Source organism: Pungitius pungitius, chromosome 18, assembly GCF_949316345.1.
Source record: "Pungitius pungitius chromosome 18, fPunPun2.1, whole genome shotgun sequence".
Classification (NCBI taxonomy): Eukaryota; Metazoa; Chordata; class Actinopteri; order Perciformes; family Gasterosteidae; genus Pungitius; species Pungitius pungitius.
The window spans coordinates 3,261,976-3,282,011 of NC_084917.1; the positions used below are offsets into that span (position 1 = coordinate 3,261,976).

Consider the following 20,036-nt stretch of genomic DNA (forward strand, 5'->3'; position numbering starts at 1 on the left):
TGGGAAATAATAATGCATGATATAAGAATTTCAAAGGAATATTCGCGTTACAAAGGCTTCATAACATTTTAATGAGAAAAGCAATTATATCTAAAAAAAAAGAGTGCACTGGAAGTCCAAAATGGGACAATTATCCCCTTCCGTCTGGAAGCTCACAAATATTTAGTGCGGACCAAAAGCTTTATGTGGTTTTCTCCGCTCGTGGTGGGGGAGCATTACTCTCGCTAATGGCCCCGTCCCTTAAACAAAGGAAATGAAACATCGCTCGAGTGCCGCAGAGCGATAAACATCGCTTCTTTTTTTGGGGGGTGGGGGGGGGGTAGTTTTCGAATGAGTTGTGTAAGTTGTAAAGAAGGAAGGAATGTAATTGTCCCGCCGTCCTTGGTGAAAAAAAAAAAAAATCTTTATTTCAGAGGCGCGCAACTTCCTCCGCGTTGATAAATGCGGCGCTTGAACAGCAGCGCGTCCGCGGCGGGTATCGATCCAGCTCCCTCGTAGGAACGAGGAGAATAACAAGAAGCCTCTCTGACGTACCCGAGTTCCTTTCTCTCCGTTGGCGCCTGGGAAGCCTTGGAAACCTTGAGATCCCTGTGTGAGAGCGAGAGAGTAATTAATCGCTTGGAGAGACACATCCTCAACAATAATACCCCTTGTTTATTTCCCTTGGATATCCGCACACGACAATAAATGCAACACGTGAGCCCCCCCCCCACCAGTAAGGAAAAAAAGAGCAGCGTTTTATTGTTGTCATCTGAAGAGCTGAGAGCTGACACCAAAAAGGCATTTTTTCAAAACCCTCAGCTCTTTGATCAGAGCGCTTCAAGCGCGTTTACTTGTCAGAACGCGGCTGCGCCAGAGGATTAGTCATCAAAAGGTTCAGCAGAGCACACCACCCATACAGATGTGTGGACTTTTTTTTTTATTTTACACACAGAGTGCGTACTGACATCGAATTAATCGGGTACGTCTAAAGCACGTTTAAAGTTTTTAAAAGTCGTGACTTACCTTGGGGCCTTGCCTCCCTGGGTATCCCGGCAACCCGGGGACGCCAAGTTTACCCTGTCAACGAGAAGAGAAAAATCGGAGGTTGTGACAACGGTCCACAGAGATTCTTCATTACCCGATGCCTGCGGATAAAATGAAACCAACCAAAGACCCCCTGGCTTTATTCTGACTTTGTGCAATAAGTACGATGCATAAGTAAGTTTGCACATCCTCCGGAAAAGACAAATAATGTCAGAGGTCAGTTACACAATACAGTGTTTAGAATGACTTTACTTTACAACAGAATGAATGAATTGTTTCCCCCTGCTGAGACATTAATTAACAGCTACCTCACCTTCTCACCGCTGGATCCCAGAGGACCGGCGTCTCCCGGGAGGCCCGAGCGACCCTTTGGTCCCTCTGGACCGTCCTCTCCTCTGGGTCCTGCAGGTCCAAGCTCTCCCTGGAAGGCACACGTATCACATGACGTACACTGCAACATAACCCGCTGTGGCATGTTTGTATATACTATAAACTACAGAAAAATAAATAGCAATACATCAGTAAAGCCTTTTCCTTTTTGTTTATTTTAATACCTAAATCAATAAAACACAAACTAGCAGTTTTCATCAAGATTCATCAATATCTGCAATAAAATCTGATGCTTGCTGCAGGTTCATTATGTTGGCGGCAACATCACCTCAGGATGTTGTGATTCCTCATTATTCAATTCAATATTTAATGTGATAGAGACATACTTAAGATTTGAAACCACATTTTCAAGGGCAATAACAACGGGGGAGTCATGAGATACACGAGGTTTCATCATGTCATAACATTTGTGCCGCAGGCCTTTCTCCTGTAAACGACTCCGCCCCCTCAGGGCGACTCGCCTCGCCCTTTTCAAACTGTCGCGAGAGCACAAGTTGCAGAAAAAAACCCATATCAAGTAAAGCTATTGTCCCATAGCGCCCCCCCCCCCCCCCCCCCCCCCCTCGGAGCAGTAAGCGATCCTGTTGTTATCGGCGATAGCGCACCCCCCCCCCCCCTCCTCCACCCCTCCCCATTCCTCCCCCCCCCCCCCGGGACGCCGGCTAAACGACGGAGTACAAACCCGCTCTGACAAGCAGGAGACGGCGTGGTGCCCGACTCCGGCGCACATGAAACGGCGTCAAGCAAAACGCACCCGACTCGAACCTGCAGGCTCATCAAAGGCAACGCTTTGAATCAAGCACCTCTTTTTTTCAAAACCGGGTCATTTGGATTCCCATTCACGTGCGAGCGACTCCTTCCAGCACGGAGGGCCTCCTCAAAGCCTTTTTTTTGCGGAGGGAAAGGGGGTGGGGGGGGGGGGGGGGTGTGCCGCAGTCCCGTGAGCCTCTCTCAGGGTTTGAAGGGGGTTTACAGTGCCATTGATTTCTCCTTCCTTCCTGCACAGAGCTACGGGCAGCCCGGTGAGGGATGTCTACAGCGAGTTATGTTTCGCCCCCCCCCCCACACCCCGCTTGACATTGTAATTCCCCCCCGTGCGGGTCGCAGAAAGGAAACGGTTCCCCGGGCGGCACACCTGTCAAACTTTCCCTTCAAGTTGCCTGAGCGGGGGAAAGCGACAGCGGGGGCCGAGAAGCAGGGGACTAGCGGCCCGGCGCCTGGCTTTAGGGGGGCAACGCCTCGCGTTTCGCTCATTACCCACAATTCCCGCAGCGGTCACGGAGAGGCTCAGGCTTCAGTGCGACCTTTACCTGGTTCAGGTAACGGTCACACAGAACCGACGTAACACAGGTGTCTGATTAGCTTAACTCCTTTGAAATGCGCTTGCGGAGGCCTTACCCTGTCGCCCTTGAGACCCATGTCTCCCTTGAAGCCGGGGAAGCCATCTTCTCCCTGGCAAGAGGACAAAGGGAGGCAAAGGAGGTGAGGATGCAACGAAGGAGAGCGAATTAGAATAATACAGATGTTGAAACCATTTGTATGGAATTAATATCCAAACACTAGAAGGCACACACACACACACACACATACAGAGATGCAGAGTCTTGGCAAGATCCCCTGTTGCCATAGAAACTCTTGATCATTTTTCTTCCCTCTTCCGTAGTAGCTTCATTTTGACAGGATTTCATTGAGATCTTCATTAGCATGAGACAGTCGACGGAGGACCACCGCCAACATTCAGGGTAATTCATACAAATACTACAACTTATTGGATTTTTAGAGCATCTTCCTCTCACACAGAAGAAGTCCAAGATCTCTTACCTTTTCGCCCTTATGTCCTTTAAGGCCGCGCACACCGTCCGCTCCCTGCGATGGAAGAACACACACACACACACACACACGGGTTTTCATGTGACGCAGCCAGCCGTCAGTCCTTTGATTCACCGTTTCATTCAATGTGTCGAATTAAATTCCCCCATGCAACTGGGGGGGCTTAATTGTTGGAAAAGCCTTGGAAATAATAACACTTTGACAATATATAGGCAAATATTAGCCCATAATAACCATGCTATAACACAGACGGATGTATTAGTGGTGGACGATGGGCTCACCTTCACGCCTCGGGGCCCAGGATAGCCAATGGGTCCTTGAGGGCCAGCAGGGCCCTGGGGAGGTACATGGTGAGCGAGAGCGCGTAACACACACACACACACACACACAATTAGGGAAATAGACACAGTTGCTAATGTTATCTAGATGTATGCAAGATGTGTGTAAAAGGAACCTAGAACAGGTGGAATAAATTAAGAGAAAAAGAAATCCAGAGAAGAAATAAACCTTACCAAGTGTCCTTTCTCTCCGGAAGGTCCCTCCTTTCCGGGGTGACCCTGTGAATAATTAAGAAAAAGCGTTATTGAATCTTATTTCAGGATAATTACGTCTATAAATACTACAACGCCCACTATAACTGAGGGATTAAGTTGTTAACTATGTGAGGCTGTATCATTGTTAAAAAAACGGAATAAAAGCTTTTATACTCATTAATCTCACTTAGTTTTTTTTTTTTGCCCTAAAGCACCAGTAGCTCCAAAAACCCAGGACTGCTGTTTAGCGACTTCACACCGACTGCACACATGAATTTTACGCAAACACAAATGGCGGATGATGCAAAAACGCCAGAAAAAATGCAAAAATGGATGGCAGACAAAACGGGAGCTCTGCAACGCGTCTGGTTGCTTTCTTTGTGATGTGAGAGACAAAAGGAGGAAATGGATTCCAGGGAGGACAGAGATGAGAGAGAACGTGTTCTATCATACATACATTCAGCTCAGCGTGTGGTTAAACGTTGAGATTCCAGATACTGCATTGCAAGTGTGGTTTTCTGAACAGTTCTGAGATACTTTCGGAATTTACGGAAAAAGCCCGTAAAAAAAAAAAAAGACTCACCGGTGGACCATCGGCTCCCGGCATTCCTGGCAAGCCCGGCTTCCCTGTAGGACCCTGGACAGAAGACGGGATGTTAGGACAGCTAGGTTATCACTAAGTAATACAACAAATAGCAATCCAAGGTTAGAGGTCATGAAAGTGTTGAGAATCATGCTAATAGCTCACGCGAGCTAAGCGCTAACGCCGGCATGCTAACACTGCGCTCACTTCTTCAAATTAACCATCTATTTCTCATTTGAGTGTATTTTGTTCCATTAAACACTACAGCCTTCTAGTATTTCATTATAAGGAAGAATAAAGATAATATCTACATTATTCATTCTCACATCATTTAATTATGCGTTGGATACCCTGCGTATAAACAGGCAAATGTGATTTAGCTGAAATTTGATTACAATTGATCAAGATTAAAGTCTTAAGCATTTGGAGCTGAATAAGAGCAACTTCATGCAAATTAATGAGACAATTTCCTGCAGTGCCACGGATTTCGGGTCTGCGTTTATTAACATTTCATCAAGCTGGCGGCTCTTTCTTTTTTCCTGTGGGGCTGCAGAACCGGCCTGTCACGTCGTTATTGTAACACGGGGGGGATCATGTGATGTCTTACCTTGTCTCCTGGCGGTCCGATGGCTCCCTGGGGTCCTGCAAGTCCCTGCGGAGAGAATAGAAAATGCTCAGAACAATTTATTTGATGGATGAGAGAAAATCCACTGTCGGACAACCTGTTCATCACTGACCTGGGTACCTGGGTTGCCTTGCTGTCCGGGAGGTCCTGGCTCTCCTTGAGGTCCCTGTAGAAGATCAAGAAGTAGTTTTGGAAATATCGCTATAAATATTTAAAATAATTTAGTTGACTGAGGCCCGCTTCATAAAGGGAGGGCAGATTTGCTGCTCCATGAGGTCCATTATGTACCTATATAACTCTGTACCTTATACAGAGGTATATAAACAGAAAAAACAGAAAAAAAGCCCAATATCTTGCTTGAGACATACACATTCACGCACATCTCACGCCTGTTCTACCAAGGACAGAAGATGCTGAACCACAAACACACATTCATGCTGACATAACTCCACAATCCATTACGGGGGAGTCAAGTCTTTCCTTTCTACCTGGCTGGAACACTTTCAACGGAACAGACAGGCTGCTCCGCCAGGTATTCCATCATTAAGGTGGGGGGGGGGGGGGTGTTGCTGAAATGGACCTAAACGCAGCCGGTCTATCCTTCAGCATCGGTTCAGCATCCTCTGATCGTAATTGTGCGTGTTTGTGTGTGTAAGGGGGAGGGGGGGGGGGGAGCTTAACCCGTGCTGTGGGGGGGGGACATAAATCACTTTAAACACTGCGGGGACTCGCCTTTTATTTCAGGACAAAATGGGGACAATCGAGCGTCCCCGAAACTTAAAATAGTGCCGGGGTCCTGGTTTAAGGTTGAAGGGTCGGGCCTGGTAGCGGGTGTGGTTTTCGGTCAGGACAAGCTTTTACGATCTAAATCATTGTAATGTTCCCCAAAGTAGTGAAAACACGACAGTGTGTCTGCTTTTTATTCCAGAATAGCGGCGTTTGAATCGATTCCAGCTTCACTTACAATGTTTCCTTTGGGTCCAGAGTGGCCATCCATCCCGGTTACGCCCTGCAGCGGTGGAGATGAACACAAAGTTTAGCACAAATAATGACATAATGACACAAAGTTTAGTATTTTGGTGACACTTTTGGCTTTTTTTTTTTTTTCGAAGGTATGATTTATTACGTGTGATAAATCTACTTCCTGCACAGTGGAAAATAAGCTATTTGATTGATGCACAATGTCCACGTTAAATTAAATCATTTGAAACAGTATTAACATTCAATTTTAGCTGTAGACATTTGTCTGAAGCGCTGAAGTTTAACTCAATAACGTGTGCGTGTTGTTTGTGTATGCTGTCTGAAATATATCGAGTTATATTTCCCTGTGGGTGCTGTTTTGCGGGGGATTTTCTTTTATGAGATGGTAAAAAAAAAACATGATTCTCCCTTTATAAACAGTGAATCCATTGTACCAGCGTGGATATGAAAGGGTGAGGGGACTTACAGGGGGTCCTGGAGGTCCCTGAGGTCCTTTTGGTCCAAGCAAACCACGGGGCCCCTACAGAGGAGAAACAAACAGGAGGGAAATGAGATCTCCTCACACCTGCGAAAGCCTTGATGAATTATTAAACACTCAAGGCTTCAAAATTATACTTCTGGAAACAACGTGACGCCCCAAACGTCCTTGAGGATGTTCTACCAAGTCTGATGGTGATGGAAAGCTGGAAGCATTTCTTTTTTTTTTTTTCGTTCTTCACACTACGCATTAATTCCCCACAGCCTGTCAAACATCCCTCATATATATATATATATATATATATATATATATATATATTTCTCTGCTTTGCCTCATAGCTAATGTTGCCTAATGCAAAACTAACGCAGCACACCCTGGTGGACAAAGCGAGTAACGACAGCAGCCGTGGAGGGCTTTCTGTTGCCTCCTCGCTCCTTTCTTTCTCCTCCTCCACAGGGGGGGTGGATATCCTGCGTGGGAGGATAGATGCGAGCTGCCTGCGTTTCTCGCACAGATAAAACATCAGCGAAGCCGCATCGGCATCTATATTTTCCAGCAACACGACACTGAGAAGAAACTCGTCTTGCGGCGGATGATATTTCCCCGATCCTTTTAGAAACGTTTGCGAATAAAATGAAAAAAAAAGTTAAGCGCTGGGCCCCCGTCGGCTCCGTCAAACTCAAAATCTCTCTCTGTTTGAGATTGAATAACGAGGGATCACTCACTGATTCACCAGGAAGTCCCCTGGGTCCGATCTCTCCATCGTCTCCCTGGGAAAGAGAGAGATAAGGGAGGGATAAGGGTTCGGAGCAGACAGAAAGCAGAGGTGTGTGTATGTGTGTGTGTGTGTGTGTGTGTGTGTGTGTGTGTGTGTGTGTGTGTGTGTGTGTGTGTGTGTGTGCGTTGGGAGAGACACAACGGGAAGGCACAGGAGAAGAAGCCGAAGGAAAAGATGGGGACGGAGGGTAATGAGGAGGGAGATTACAGGCAGATAAACGTGATTAGAACAAAAACGATAATAAGTGGAAAATTCCAGAGCCGGCGAAATGTGATTTGGGGAAAAAAGGGACAAAATATCTGACTTTGCGCAGCGTAACACCAACGACTGAGAGGGTGAGAACTATCAGACTGAGAATGAGAATGAGAAGAGGAGAAGGAGAGGCGGGAAGTGGTGATGCTGTCTGTTACCCTCTCTCCATCCTCTCCAGGGCTGCCAGGAGGTCCAGACGGTCCCGATTCACCCTAAAGCCACAAACAGTCACATTTAACAGTGGAACGCGAATAAATAAATAAAATACACACACACACACACACACACACTTTTCAAAGTCACTCACCCGGTGTCCTTTTTCGCCGGGAAGTCCGGAGAGTCCGTCGAACCCTCGGTCTCCCTGCAGAGCAACGACAAACAGGGGCCTCAGGCTCCGAACACACGCCTCTCAAAATGTGGTATTAGGAAACACGGAAAAAACCTTGGTACCTTGGTTCCGGACTGTCCCGGCATTCCCCTGGCGCCGTCGGCTCCGGAGCGACCCTGCGAAAGGCGACAGGAGTCACACGACACACCCGCCAACTTTGCCTTTGTGACGAAGACTCGGAGCGACGCCCCGGTTGGAATTTGAGACGCGCGTTTCAAGTTCACAGTTCAAGCCACACTCACCCGTCTGCCGGGCTTTCCGGGGGGTCCGGAGCTGCCCAAAGGTCCGCGCGGTCCCTGAAACAAAAACACTTAATTCAACCTCAGAAGCATTTCTTTGATTTTTTTTCAGTACATTTGCATCTTGGAAATGTCGCACTAACCCCCAAAAAACACTGCAAACCAATCAGCTTTTAAAGGTGTTGAATGTTTTTAGAGGGGGTTTTATGTCTCGTACCTGAGGACCTGCCTCTCCAGACTCTCCCTTCAGTCCTGATCCACCGGGGGGACCCTGAGAGGAAAGAAAAATCCCGATGAGCTAACTCAGCTGCACACTGTTTGTATGAAACCTGTTACGTCAGATTTGTATAGATCTTTTAGAGTGTGTTTGTTGTAAAAAAAAAAAAAAGCATGTACCAGAGGGCCGGATCGTCCAGTCAAACCCATCGGACCTGTAGGGCCGCGCATAGCCAGCTGAAAGAGGCGAGTCAGCATTATGAATAAAGGATTAAAAAGATAATTTATATATATATATATATATATATATATATGTATATATTGAATAATGTATAACATTGTACCGTATCTGATTAAATGTCACATGGATTTATCCATTTGCATGTGCATGTGTGTTTGTGTGTGTGTGTGTGCGTGCGCTATATTCTGTGTGTGAAATTTGACATGAATTATGCATGATTGTGACCATGGCGGGGCGATAAAATGAAACAACAAAATAAAGAAAATAAATTATGACAATACAAGAGCACCAATATAACAACGAAGATCGAACAAAAAACATCCTCATGCAGAAAAGGGAAATAAATCAAATAAATGAAGAAGCAAACTTGGTGAATGTAGATAAAATGGTATTGACTGCTGCAGTGTGTTCATGCGTGCGAAGCGTTACCCTGGCCTGCTGCATGATGGCTTGCATCTGGGCCTCCTGTGCCGATGCAGCAGGTCCCTTCTGACCGGAGTCGCCTCCGGAGCTGAATCTGAACTACGGAGGGAACCACAGGACGGGTGTCACTCGGGCTGCAGACACCGACCCACAGCCGAAAACGACCATTGCAGCGACATGGATATCTCATTTGAATCTACTCAACGATGTCTCAGATATCTCTTTAACGCGGCATTTCCATCTCTAAACCCCCCCTCCCCCCCCCTACCCCCTCCCGCAGCAGACGTTGAGCGAAGCGTCGGCCTCCAGCTGTCAAGCCGGGCCCCCGTCGTGAGTTCTACTGGCATCTGCTGGTGAAACCGCGGCGTTGCACCACAGGCGACCGCCACCACGGGACTGTGGCGCAGCGGCAGGTCTGATCTCTGGGCCGGCGCTGCACAGTCACCCCTCTGGAGGCCCGGGTTTGCAGATGCAGCACGATCAGAAGAGCACTGTGCAGGAAATTCAGCATCGCAGGAATGTTGTTGCCACGCAGCAAAACATAAACAACAGCGGGCTTTGAACATCGGGGGTGAGTCAGAGCCACAGCAGCTCACCCACAATAAAAAAGATACACACAGAACTTTTTTTTTTTTTTTGTGCCAACTTCCACATTCTCCTCTTCTGACGCAATTTGCTGGGTTTGATTAAATATTGGCCCTTTACAATCTCAGTCACAATAAAATACATGCTGCTATTTTTTTTCTGTGCCTTATGGTCTGTCTTCAATTCTTTCTTCTCTTTATCCCCCTTTTCCTTCTCCAATAAGCACTTCTTCTCCGATATTCCTCTGCAATCTCGAAACCAAATGTTCTGCTTGCAGCAAATTGTCGACAAGCGAGGCCACGGGAGCTACGTTATCACGTTAAAATAAAGAGGAGATGCATCGCTAGTCTCTGGATAATTTAAGGCAACGCCGCGGTGATTAGTAGTTCAACCCTGTTACGTGGAGTCTTCTGGTGAGAGAACAAAAAAAAAAAAAAACGATGCCCCGTTAGCCCGGGAGCTCGGGGGGGGGGGGGGGGGGGGGGGGGGGGGGGGGGGGGGTCGCCTCAGGGCTCGCCCAGACAGCTCCCGAAAAGCAACATCTGTACAAGCAATCACGCCCCAACGGCCTTAACGGCTGTGCTTCCTGTCTACGGCTCGGGCTACTTCCTGGAAGGACACGTGGTCAGGCCATCTGACACGTTGGCGAAGCGACGTCTGCGGTCGGGAGAGAGGTGATGCGGAACTCACCGCCACGAGGGGCCGCTAAAAAGCACAGATTCACGTAACTACATATTTGCAAGGGACAGCCCCCATATCGAACCCCCCCCCCCCCCCCCCCCCCCCTTCATTCCGCTGCGCTGTAAGCCACATGTTCATGAGTTCGAGATAACACACAGAACGACACAGCGCCTCTCCACTTGATATTCTCCTATTCGTAATGTGACTAACTTACGGGTAGCATCAGCACGGTTCCGGGGCTTCCCGGCAAACCGTCAGCACCGGGAAGACCAGAACGACCCGGAAGACCCTTCCAGTGGAAAACAACACACACACACACACACACACAGGGGGAGAAACGAGGTCAGTGTGTGTATTCTTAAGACATTTGAAAATCTGCGTGACATAGAGAATTTTTTTAAAACACACCCTCTCTCCAGAATCTCCTGGACCGCCTGGTGGGCCGGGGGAACCTGGGGGTCCGGGGAGACCCTACGGCAGGAAAGAACAAAAGAAAAAATCTCAATTGCATGATACATATCATACGCAATACGACGAGTTTAACTTTTTCTGTGTCTATAGTCAAAGCTCGGATGGCTGGTCTCTGTGGGACTCCATCCGCGGGGCGTCAAACGATGTCTGAAAGATTTGTCCTGGATAAATAATTAACTTCTTGGAACATCTGGAAGCTTTATTGCACACGAAGCAAAGCAATAAAATTTGAATTTTCCGAATCCACGGACACAAAGGCTGGCTGACACAATGCATTGTTGGCTTTTATATTTATATGTAGAACAGTGATTACACAGAAGAATAAAAAAACACGTTAGACAAGATGAGGACACGAGGGAGGAAGTACAGAAGGAAAGGACTTACTGTTGGCCCTTCAGGCCCAGGCAGTCCCTCCACTAACATCCCCTGAAACACACAAGCACAAATATATCAAAGACTCCCCATGGCCTCGGATATCAGTTCATCGGTTGGAGGAGGCGAGACACACCTGCCTATCAAGTCTCGTGCTTTACGGTGACCCGTCCCTCATTTTAGCTGCGCTTGCGAATTCGTCTACGGCGAGGAGCAGTGTGTGTGTCCGCAGAGCCAAGGGGGGCGAATCCTTTATTGATTCAAACCGTCTGATCGAATGTGTTCTCGTGCATGCGATGTGAAATCCAGTTTAAAACGCGCCTCTACGCTTGGATATATTTCACAACAAAGCCTTTGAAGTTATTTTTTACCGTGTATTCCCGCAGCCGAAAAAAACAACTCAAAGACGCACTGTTGCAGCTCTTTGGGCCCCTCGGATGTTGTTTTTGCTCCTGCGGTAACATTCAAAGCACGGACTACAACACACTGTCATAACTGATTCGAAGCATTCAAATCCTGAGATGAACTCTCAGGATTTACATTCTCATCGTAAAATCCCTGCAATTGATCTTTGACCTTCCCCCCCCGGACGATGGGAAGAGCTGCTAGTGTGTGTGTGTGTGTGTGTGTGTGTGTCTTGCAAACACTGAAGTACAGTATCACACACACACACACACACACACACTAGCAGCTCTTCCCATCGACACACGGTCTCACACGCATAAACATGGAGACAATCAGTCACGGAGCGATGTATACTTAGTGGAGCTCAGTGACATTTGTTTGAAGAGAACCAGCTGTGGCCTTGTGAGGGACGTACATTCCATCTGCATGTGCCTTCGCAAGCAAACCCAAAGGAGCCGTCCTCACCTGTGAAACACTGTGGGGGGGGGGGGGGGGGGGGTTACCTGAATAAAGGTTGGATGTATTCACCCTTTTGTGCTTTTCAAAAAGGGAATTCATTTTGCACAGAGGCTGGAAAGGGCGTCCCGACTCCCCCTTTTGTTCATCTCGTGTCCCTCCCCAACCCCCTCCATCTCAGCCTGTGTTTACACACTTCCCACAGTGTGTCAGGAGATTACTGACGATCCCTGCACGTCCGCTCTCCAAATGTTTGGAAGGATGCTGCGAGGAAAAATGAAGGCCCCTGGAATGTCTGAGGATTCTCATTTGCAAAGTGAGGGGTTGATTGTGTTTGGACGTGGATCACAAACCGGCAAATAGGAAACGCGTTTGCGTGCTGCACGCCCGTGTGCACACAAGAGCGCGCCGCCTACATCTGTTGTTGAAAGAGTGATACTCACAGGCTCAATAACAGCAGGCTCTCCCTTCTGTCCCTTCTCGCCACGAGCTCCGCCGACCTGCACACCCAAAGCAGATAAGACAGAATCAGCCGTCACCGCGTCACCCCTCGCCGTCGGGACCACGTCGCCGCACGCTACGCGCTTCCATCGTTTACTTCACCTGTTCGTATCCCTGATCGGTCTCAGCGGGCAGAACTTTGCTATCTTTCTCGCTGTCGTAGTCGCCGTAGGCGTCGTATTGGTCGAGGTCGAGGTCGCTGTAGCCGGTGAGGTCCTCGTGCTTGAACCCATCTTCCAGGTCCGAGTAGTCGCCGTCGCCCTCCACGCCGCCCAGGCCCTGTCCGGTGGCGACGGAGCCCCCCGCTCCGGTGCCGGCGCTGGCCGATCCCCCTCCCGTGGCGGAGGAGCCCCCGCCTACTGACGCAGAGCCGCCCCCGATGGTGATGGTAGAACTGCTGCTGCTGCTGCCTCCACCTCCGAGGTGGACTGTGCTGCTGCTGCTGCTGCCTCCACCTCCGAGGTGGACTGTGCTGCTGCTGCCTCCACCTCCGCCGCCGCTGACATGAACGGAACTGCTGCTGCTGCCTCCTCCACCCCCAAGATGGAGTGTGCTGCTGCTGCTGCCGCCTCCTCCACCGCTGACACTGACTGAACTGCTGCTGCCTCCACCTCCTATGTGGACCGTACTGCTGCTGCCTCCACCTCCGATGTTGACCGTACTGCTGCTGCCTCCACCTCCGATGTTGACCGTACTGCTGCTGCCACCGGCGCCACCAGCGTTGTCTTTGTCCTCCAAGTCGTAGTCGTATCCCTCGGGGTAGTCGTAGGAATCTGCCTGTAATGACACAATCACAGTCAATAAAGGGTTGGGTCAACGTGAGGACGGGAACCAAAAGGAGAAGGCGGTGCCGTTGGCGCCGACGTACCGATGTCACTTTGCTGGTGACGGTCATCGACGATCCCCCTCCGCTGGTGGTGACCTTCCTCTCGAGTTGGGCCCCTGCGGCCAGATCGATCTTCCCGCCCGCCCCCAGGCCCAGATCCAGCTCGCCCGCCGAGCCGATGGCGACGCGCCGAGAGTCGTCGGTGTCGGGCGACGGGTTGGTCTCGTCGTAGAGGTTGTCGTAGTAGCCGTCGTAGCTTTGGTCCGGGCTGGTCTCCCCCCCGTAGGCGTCCCCGCCGGCGGCGGTGCCCGACGAGCTCGCCGAGGACGAGCTGGAGGACGAGCTGGAGGACGAGCTGGAGGACGAGCCGGAGGACGAGCTGGAGGACGAGCCGGAGGACGAGCCGGAGGACGAACTGGAGGACGAGCCGGAGGACGAGCCGGTTAACAGTTTGCCGGTGACGGCGCCGGAGCCCCTCACGACCTCCTCCAACGTGGTCCTCGCGCTGTCTGCATCATTCTCCCATGCGTCTCCATCGGTCACCTGTGGGGCAAGTGGACAATGCGGTTTACCTGCTGGCGATGGCGTGCCCACTCGACCTGTGTGTTTGTGATAAAACGTTTATTGGTGGACTACCGTTGGTTCTTCTGTGGCTGTCTCGGTATCAGATGTTGAATCCAAAGCCTTGCCGTCCCCGTCCTCGTAGTAAGGGTATTCGTAATAGTAGCTGTCCTCCTCAGTGTTCTAAAGGAGAAAAGCATGACACACACACACACACACACTGAGCGGGAGCGAAAGAAAAGGTGATGTATGTGCGCCGGACTGGCCATCGATCAGCAGGAATGCTTTCGGCTCGCCCGGAGCTCACGCCTGCATCTCCCTGTTTCAACTTGTTACGAGTCGATGACAAACGACTCCTCCACTGCTTCCCCCAATCAAACTGACCCACATCTTTAGCGAAAGGACGGGTTTTTTGTGCACCGAGCAGGCGTACTGACAGGCCTCGGGGGGAAGCAAAGAGGGTTATAGACACCTTAAATCAGAGTGTGTCGGCATGGGGGCAGAGACGCAGGCACCACATGACTCCTGAACATTGTGACCCAACTGCATGGCCTGGTGACCCTGTTCTTGTGCATTTGCCTCGCATTGGCCGAGAGGCCCTGTTCAGCACAGATTTAAAGCATTAAAAGGCAATTAGGGATTAAGAGAAATGGACTTCCCTAAAGTGAGGTCGGGCCACGAGAACACTCTCGCTTCGTGTTGTTGCAATGTTCCGAATGCAAAAACTCCCCAGAATGACCCAGTAATGGGCAATGTACCGGGATCATTTAAAAGACGGGTCGCTCTCTACTCACATATTCATCCGTGTTGGGGTCCTGGTTCTGAGGCTGGTCGGGCACAGGCACCTCACAGTCAGGGCTGTAGTGCTCACAGTAGTCGTAGGCGGCACGATGGTCTCCCACAATCATTAGCTGCTGGATGTCACCCTGGAAACCACAAGAAGCAAGAAGCCGTCAGACCCAAGTTGACACCGCCACGAGTCAACGAGAGAGAGAGAGAGAGAGAGAGAGAGAGAGAGGGAGAGAGAGAGAGAGAGAGAGAGAGCGCTCTCACACTCGGTGACCCTTGGAGAAAAATGGAGGCATGTAAACAAAGAGAGTTGAGGGAGAACATCTGCATGTGCATTATTATCACGTGCGGAACAGGCGGTCCTGGATCTATGATCAACCGGCTTCACGTCACAGACAAACACACAAACACAACGTGAGTCTTTTCCAGAGATGATAGATGGACGGATAGATGGATCGAAACACGAGGCACGCCCCCCCCCCCGAGACATTTTGGCTGATCTCGTGAAGACGAATGGATCCGCCGGGGGAACGTGAGCAGACCTGCAGCTACGCAGCCGTTTGCCAGTGAAAAGGGGTTTGTGCACGTTATGCTGAGGGTGAGGTGAAGTGGGGTGGAACACTAGCCGAGGTGAGAGATCCGACAAGGGAAAACGGGGGAAAGGCTCGGAAGGATCCCCGGGCTACGGAGGGAGCCGGGTATGTGTGTGTGTGTGTGTGTGTGTGTGCCTGCCACATGTTGCGTACGGTTTATCGATCCAAACATGTCCCAATCGAATGCGGCGATGCCATTTAACATCAATCAAATGTCAACTTAGCCAAAGGAAAAAACAATGTTTTTGGAAAAATTCCCCTTAAACCCTCAATACAAAACCCTCCAGCTGAATTTCTCCCAGGATGGACTTCATTTCTGGTCCAACCAGTGACAACTCAGCGAGGAGCATCGTCCCCCCCCCCCTCCCCCGCCTTCACTGCATCGCCCGGACGCACCACACAAAAACCCCCGTCTCTCGTCTTTGAATAACTCTTGCGAAACGCACACTTAAATCGGTCCATGGCTCCTCAGTGGAGTTTTGCGGGTAGGATTTCGAGAAAGAAAGAAAGAAAGAAAGAAAGCTAATCCCAAAAGTTCTCCCAGAACTATGAGCTCTTCCAAATGGCCATTTTGCGTTGGGAGGCCTTTAATTGGTCCTGGTTTCTGGTTCTCCCTCCTCCTGGCAGGACTGTGTGTAACAGCTGCGCTCAGAGGGGATGATGGGTGTTTGAAATGAGGTCACATTCAGTAAGGCATCACAGCGCTCGACACAACAAAACTGAGACAATCCATCATACACGGGAGGGGCGGGGGGGGGGGGGGGGGGCGGCATTCACGCGGAAACTAAAGAGGCAAGCGTGATGATCGCAGGGATCTCATCGAGGCCGAGAGGAGCCGCCGGCTGCTTTCGAATTGGGCCGAAAGGCGAACGGAGGGGGAAGAAAGCGGTGGAAAGAAGCCTGGGTCCCGAGTTGAGACGTGCTCATTTCGCGTTGGACCCGTCCGGCAAACCACGGGTTCCAGGCGTCTGAAGTTTTTATTGTGTTGGAGGTTTTGGGCTATGAAAAGAGAGAGCACGGAAACAAATGGGCAAAGAAACATTAGAGACAAAACAAAAATCCCCTCATGGAAGGAGCTTCTAACGAAAAAAAAAAAAAAAAGAAAGAAAGAAAGAAAGAGAAGCCGAGCAGCCGACTCAGATGGCTTCACTTTTATGTCTTGAGTGAGGGTGAAGCCCTGAACGCTTCCTACTATTTCCCACAATGCAGCGTCCTCGTAAAAAAAGCGAGACGCGCATCAGTCACGACGCAGACTTTTCCGCTATAAGACTCCGAAAAGCGATCCGCGGTGTCCCCGATAACATCGGCCTTCACAGCAAAAACCCATTGTCAACATCTGGACCCACTTTCAGCTGGTTCCGATTTCCTCTCCTCCAACCTCAGCTGCTCTTTTCACCACGCGTCACTCAACAGATTGTGGGGGGGGCCTGACTTTATACAAGCTGTTTAATAGATGCAGTGAAGCGGTGGATACTGCACTCCGGCGTTTTAGCACCTGAGCGCTGCGTTTGCACATTCAGGGGGGGGTTCTGAATCCGAATAGGAGCGATCACTTCAAGCAAGGAGCCTTGAAAAAGGAGCAGGGAATGATCGCTTATTCCTCTACTTCGAGTCGCCTCACCGGATGCTGATGCGTGACTACAGCGAAACACATGGCAGGTGATTAAGATACGGCGGCATCGATCTACTTCTTCTTTCTGTGTTTTTATCACATCAACAACAGCCCCAGACCTCACACAGGTCGCCCTGCCCCCCCCCCCCCCCATGCGGGGTCCATACGGGATGTTCTGGATGTGTCCAGGTGGTGGCAGGAGAGTGCTCCAAACATGTGTCTCTCCGTCGGGACCTGACCCACAATCGCGCAGGGGTGGGCCGAGGTCACGGTGATCCCTCCTCGGGAATGAAAACACGCGGGAAAGCAAACATTGGTGCGGCGTCCAAAACAGTCCAGAGTGCTTACTGCAACACGGCACTTAAAACACACACAAATCAGCTGATCGGCTCAGGCTTCAAGCAGCATACACACAAAATAAGACAAATGGATGCTCGTTATTTCCCCCCAAAAATCCTTTCAGTGGCTTTGCCACAACGGCGTCCTGCAGGAAAGAGTCTACGTTTTTGTTTCCCGGGATTATATGTCACCAAATAAAAAACAACGGGGCTTGCAGGGCCCCACGGAGCAGGATGAGACTCTGGGAGGTCCGAGCCCCGGCTGCGTTTTAGAGGGGAGCTGCTTTCCCCGACATATTTACACAGTGGCCGACCGAGCCAGGCCTCGGGCCCCTCTGCCAGCCCACACCGGCACACACTCCGATCCGACCACCGGAACCAGAGCGAGACGCCGCAGGGCGGTCAGCCCGCCGCGCGGAGGCCATTAATCAGCGTGGATTGAACACACACAGACTCACACACACACACACGTGTGTGGACACGTGCACACGTGCACACGTATGATGCATTTGAACTTCCACTACAACGAACTGAAGCTGTAAAAAGTAGGTTTTTCTTTTTACCCAGAATCCCTTTCCCCTGCAGGCTGGAGCTCAATCCGCACAGTCAGAGCTGCCAAGAGCAACAGGCCCGTCTGCCACCCCCCCACTTACCCACCGCACAGCCCCCCCCCCCCATCCCTCACCTCCTCGCCCCGGTCCTGTTCTCCCCCATTCTCCACTCCCTTCGGTATAGGATTTTAATTCCATACCATATTCACATTTCCTGCTCATACAGGGGGGGGTGGAAACCAGAGCGGGCTCACCTCCTCCAGCAGACGTAGGTCCTCATGAGCCTCCATGAGAAAAGTGCTGAGGGCACACTTCTCTGACACAGTGCAGGGATAACAGAGGGAATAACGCGGGCGAAAGACAAACATCTGACATGAGTTTGGGAAATTTTCTTAATTATCATGGTGGAAACTTCATCTTCCCCGGGGGTGAGGGGGGGGGGGGGCTACTGAAGTCTGCGTCCCACTCCTGACAGTGAAGCACGACTTTTTCCTTTGACAAATGCACACAAACGTGAGTCCAGACGTCTACATGTTCAGGGACTTTATATTGCATGAAAAGGAAAGGTTTTTGGGCTCCGATCTGGAAATGCCGGAAAGGACAATCGAGCAAATATGGGAGACGTGTAAATATTATAAACCTGGGCTTGTGGGGAAAGGGGCTAATATGACCCAGGGTCAACCCCTTAGGTTGTGACCAAAGGAAATATGTGCAAAAAAAGTGTTCGACAATGCCGTCAAGAGCCAATATGTGGCCCTGCCTCTGGATAGGGAGATACCAATGTAACCTCAAAGCAGCCTGAATAAAAGATATACATTTCAAACTACAGCTCATCATTTTGAGTCAACTTCAAATCAAGCTTTGCCGGAGCTATTGAGTGTAACAAATCACAAATTAAAAAGGAGCCTTGTCAAGAAAACTCATTCCAAACAATTTTACTACTGTCCCGCAAGACCGGGCCAAGATCGGCTTAAAAGGATCCTGGATGTGGAACATCTGCTGTAAATATAGGAAGTGGTGTCAAATCTACATTATTAAACACATATAAAAATGTCTTTCTTGGTTCATTTAGAACAGCCTCTACGCGTCAGGTGACACGTGTCGCAGGAAAAACTGACCAAAAGAAAAGCTGAGGACGCAGCGATATCACCCCCCCCCCCCCCCCTTCACCGTCCTCCCCCTCCGACTCTTATCACGCCCGCCTTTATCCTTCCATCTACGATCCTTTATTTCATCACTAAACCCCTCCACTTGCTGAAGCCTCCCACCTCGCGCAGGCCGTCGGCCCCGGGGTCAGCCTATCAGCGGGTACCGGGGAAACCTCTGGACGAGGTCGTGCGGTCGGTACGAGAGGCGGGAAGAGAGCCCCCCCCCCCCGAACATCTTGTTCTCCGGATCTGGGCTACTCCGATCCGCCTCCCCTGTGTCTGGTGTCAGCGATGATGATGATGATGATGATGATGAACAACGAGGACTAGAGTGTGCGCGCCTTTCGACGTCCGTGACCCGTGCCACGCGCCTCCTGAAGGAAAGGCCCAGGCTATTACGCCAGTGTGCATTTAAACACTTTTTATATGAATATCTTTTGATTTTTACGACTTTTAAAACAGATTTTATCTTTTTCTATAGGGAAATATAAGCATCCGTCCTTCTGGGACGCATGGAAATCTTTTGGGGCTTTTTATTTTCTTTGTGTCGGTTTTCGTGCTGATGGTAACTGACTCCGGCAAAAGTCAACACGGGATCAGACTAAACTACGAGAGGGGAGAAGGGAGTGAGAGGAGGAAAGGAGCCGGGGCGTAATTTGGAAAATATGTGGCATATTTTCCATTTTCTGCACGCACTGGAACCTGTCCTGTCCCCCCCCCCCCCCCACCCCGACTGGCGGACGCACGGCGGGAGGGCTTTTCGAAACATCTCACACGCACACATACTACCGGTTCCCACGGTAACCAGTTGGACTCTGATAGCTTGGTTAAATTGCTCCCACATCACCATCAATCCAGTGACACGCGGGCGATTGAGGAGATTTCAGCCGTGCAGAATGGACGCCGCCATCCCGTTGTTTTAATAACCCAGAGAACGCGTGCAATGTAAAGCGCGCGTTGCGCCCCCCGCCCCGCCCCACCCCCCCCCCCCCCCCCCCCTGCTTCACTCGTCGCTCATCTACTGCGGTTGTGCATGTGCCAGGCTGCAATTAATGGTTTTAGCTGACGGGAAGAAGCGAAGGTTTTTGTTTTACATCCCATCATATATCCATTTCCCTGTGGCTTGGCAGACCACCTTTTGGGGTCTGTGGCCGTGGAGTGATG

At 50.3% G+C, this 20,036-nt stretch overlaps 1 protein-coding gene across 2 annotated transcripts in view; it reads right to left on the bottom strand.

Moving 5' to 3' along the window:
- Positions 1–20,036, bottom strand: part of col5a1 (procollagen, type V, alpha 1) — a 52,440-nt gene that overhangs the window by 16,333 nt on the left and 16,071 nt on the right. For both annotated transcript variants that reach the window (XM_037484514.2, XM_037484513.2), the window contains exons 5-32: positions 14,636–14,767; positions 13,917–14,024; positions 13,323–13,823; positions 12,557–13,231; positions 12,397–12,453; positions 11,105–11,146; positions 10,658–10,720; positions 10,464–10,538; positions 8,990–9,082; positions 8,500–8,556; positions 8,321–8,374; positions 8,107–8,160; positions 7,927–7,980; positions 7,784–7,837; positions 7,635–7,688; positions 7,172–7,216; positions 6,435–6,488; positions 5,952–5,996; positions 5,100–5,153; positions 4,970–5,014; positions 4,363–4,416; positions 3,759–3,803; positions 3,528–3,581; positions 3,238–3,282; positions 2,815–2,868; positions 1,340–1,447; positions 1,006–1,059; positions 535–588 (exon numbers count right to left, since the gene is read on the bottom strand). In XM_037484514.2, the coding sequence (XP_037340411.2) occupies positions 535–588; positions 1,006–1,059; positions 1,340–1,447; positions 2,815–2,868; positions 3,238–3,282; positions 3,528–3,581; positions 3,759–3,803; positions 4,363–4,416; positions 4,970–5,014; positions 5,100–5,153; positions 5,952–5,996; positions 6,435–6,488; positions 7,172–7,216; positions 7,635–7,688; positions 7,784–7,837; positions 7,927–7,980; positions 8,107–8,160; positions 8,321–8,374; positions 8,500–8,556; positions 8,990–9,082; positions 10,464–10,538; positions 10,658–10,720; positions 11,105–11,146; positions 12,397–12,453; positions 12,557–13,231; positions 13,323–13,823; positions 13,917–14,024; positions 14,636–14,767 (2,784 nt within the window). The remainder of the gene's footprint in view (positions 1–534; positions 589–1,005; positions 1,060–1,339; positions 1,448–2,814; positions 2,869–3,237; positions 3,283–3,527; positions 3,582–3,758; positions 3,804–4,362; positions 4,417–4,969; positions 5,015–5,099; positions 5,154–5,951; positions 5,997–6,434; positions 6,489–7,171; positions 7,217–7,634; positions 7,689–7,783; positions 7,838–7,926; positions 7,981–8,106; positions 8,161–8,320; positions 8,375–8,499; positions 8,557–8,989; positions 9,083–10,463; positions 10,539–10,657; positions 10,721–11,104; positions 11,147–12,396; positions 12,454–12,556; positions 13,232–13,322; positions 13,824–13,916; positions 14,025–14,635; positions 14,768–20,036) is intronic.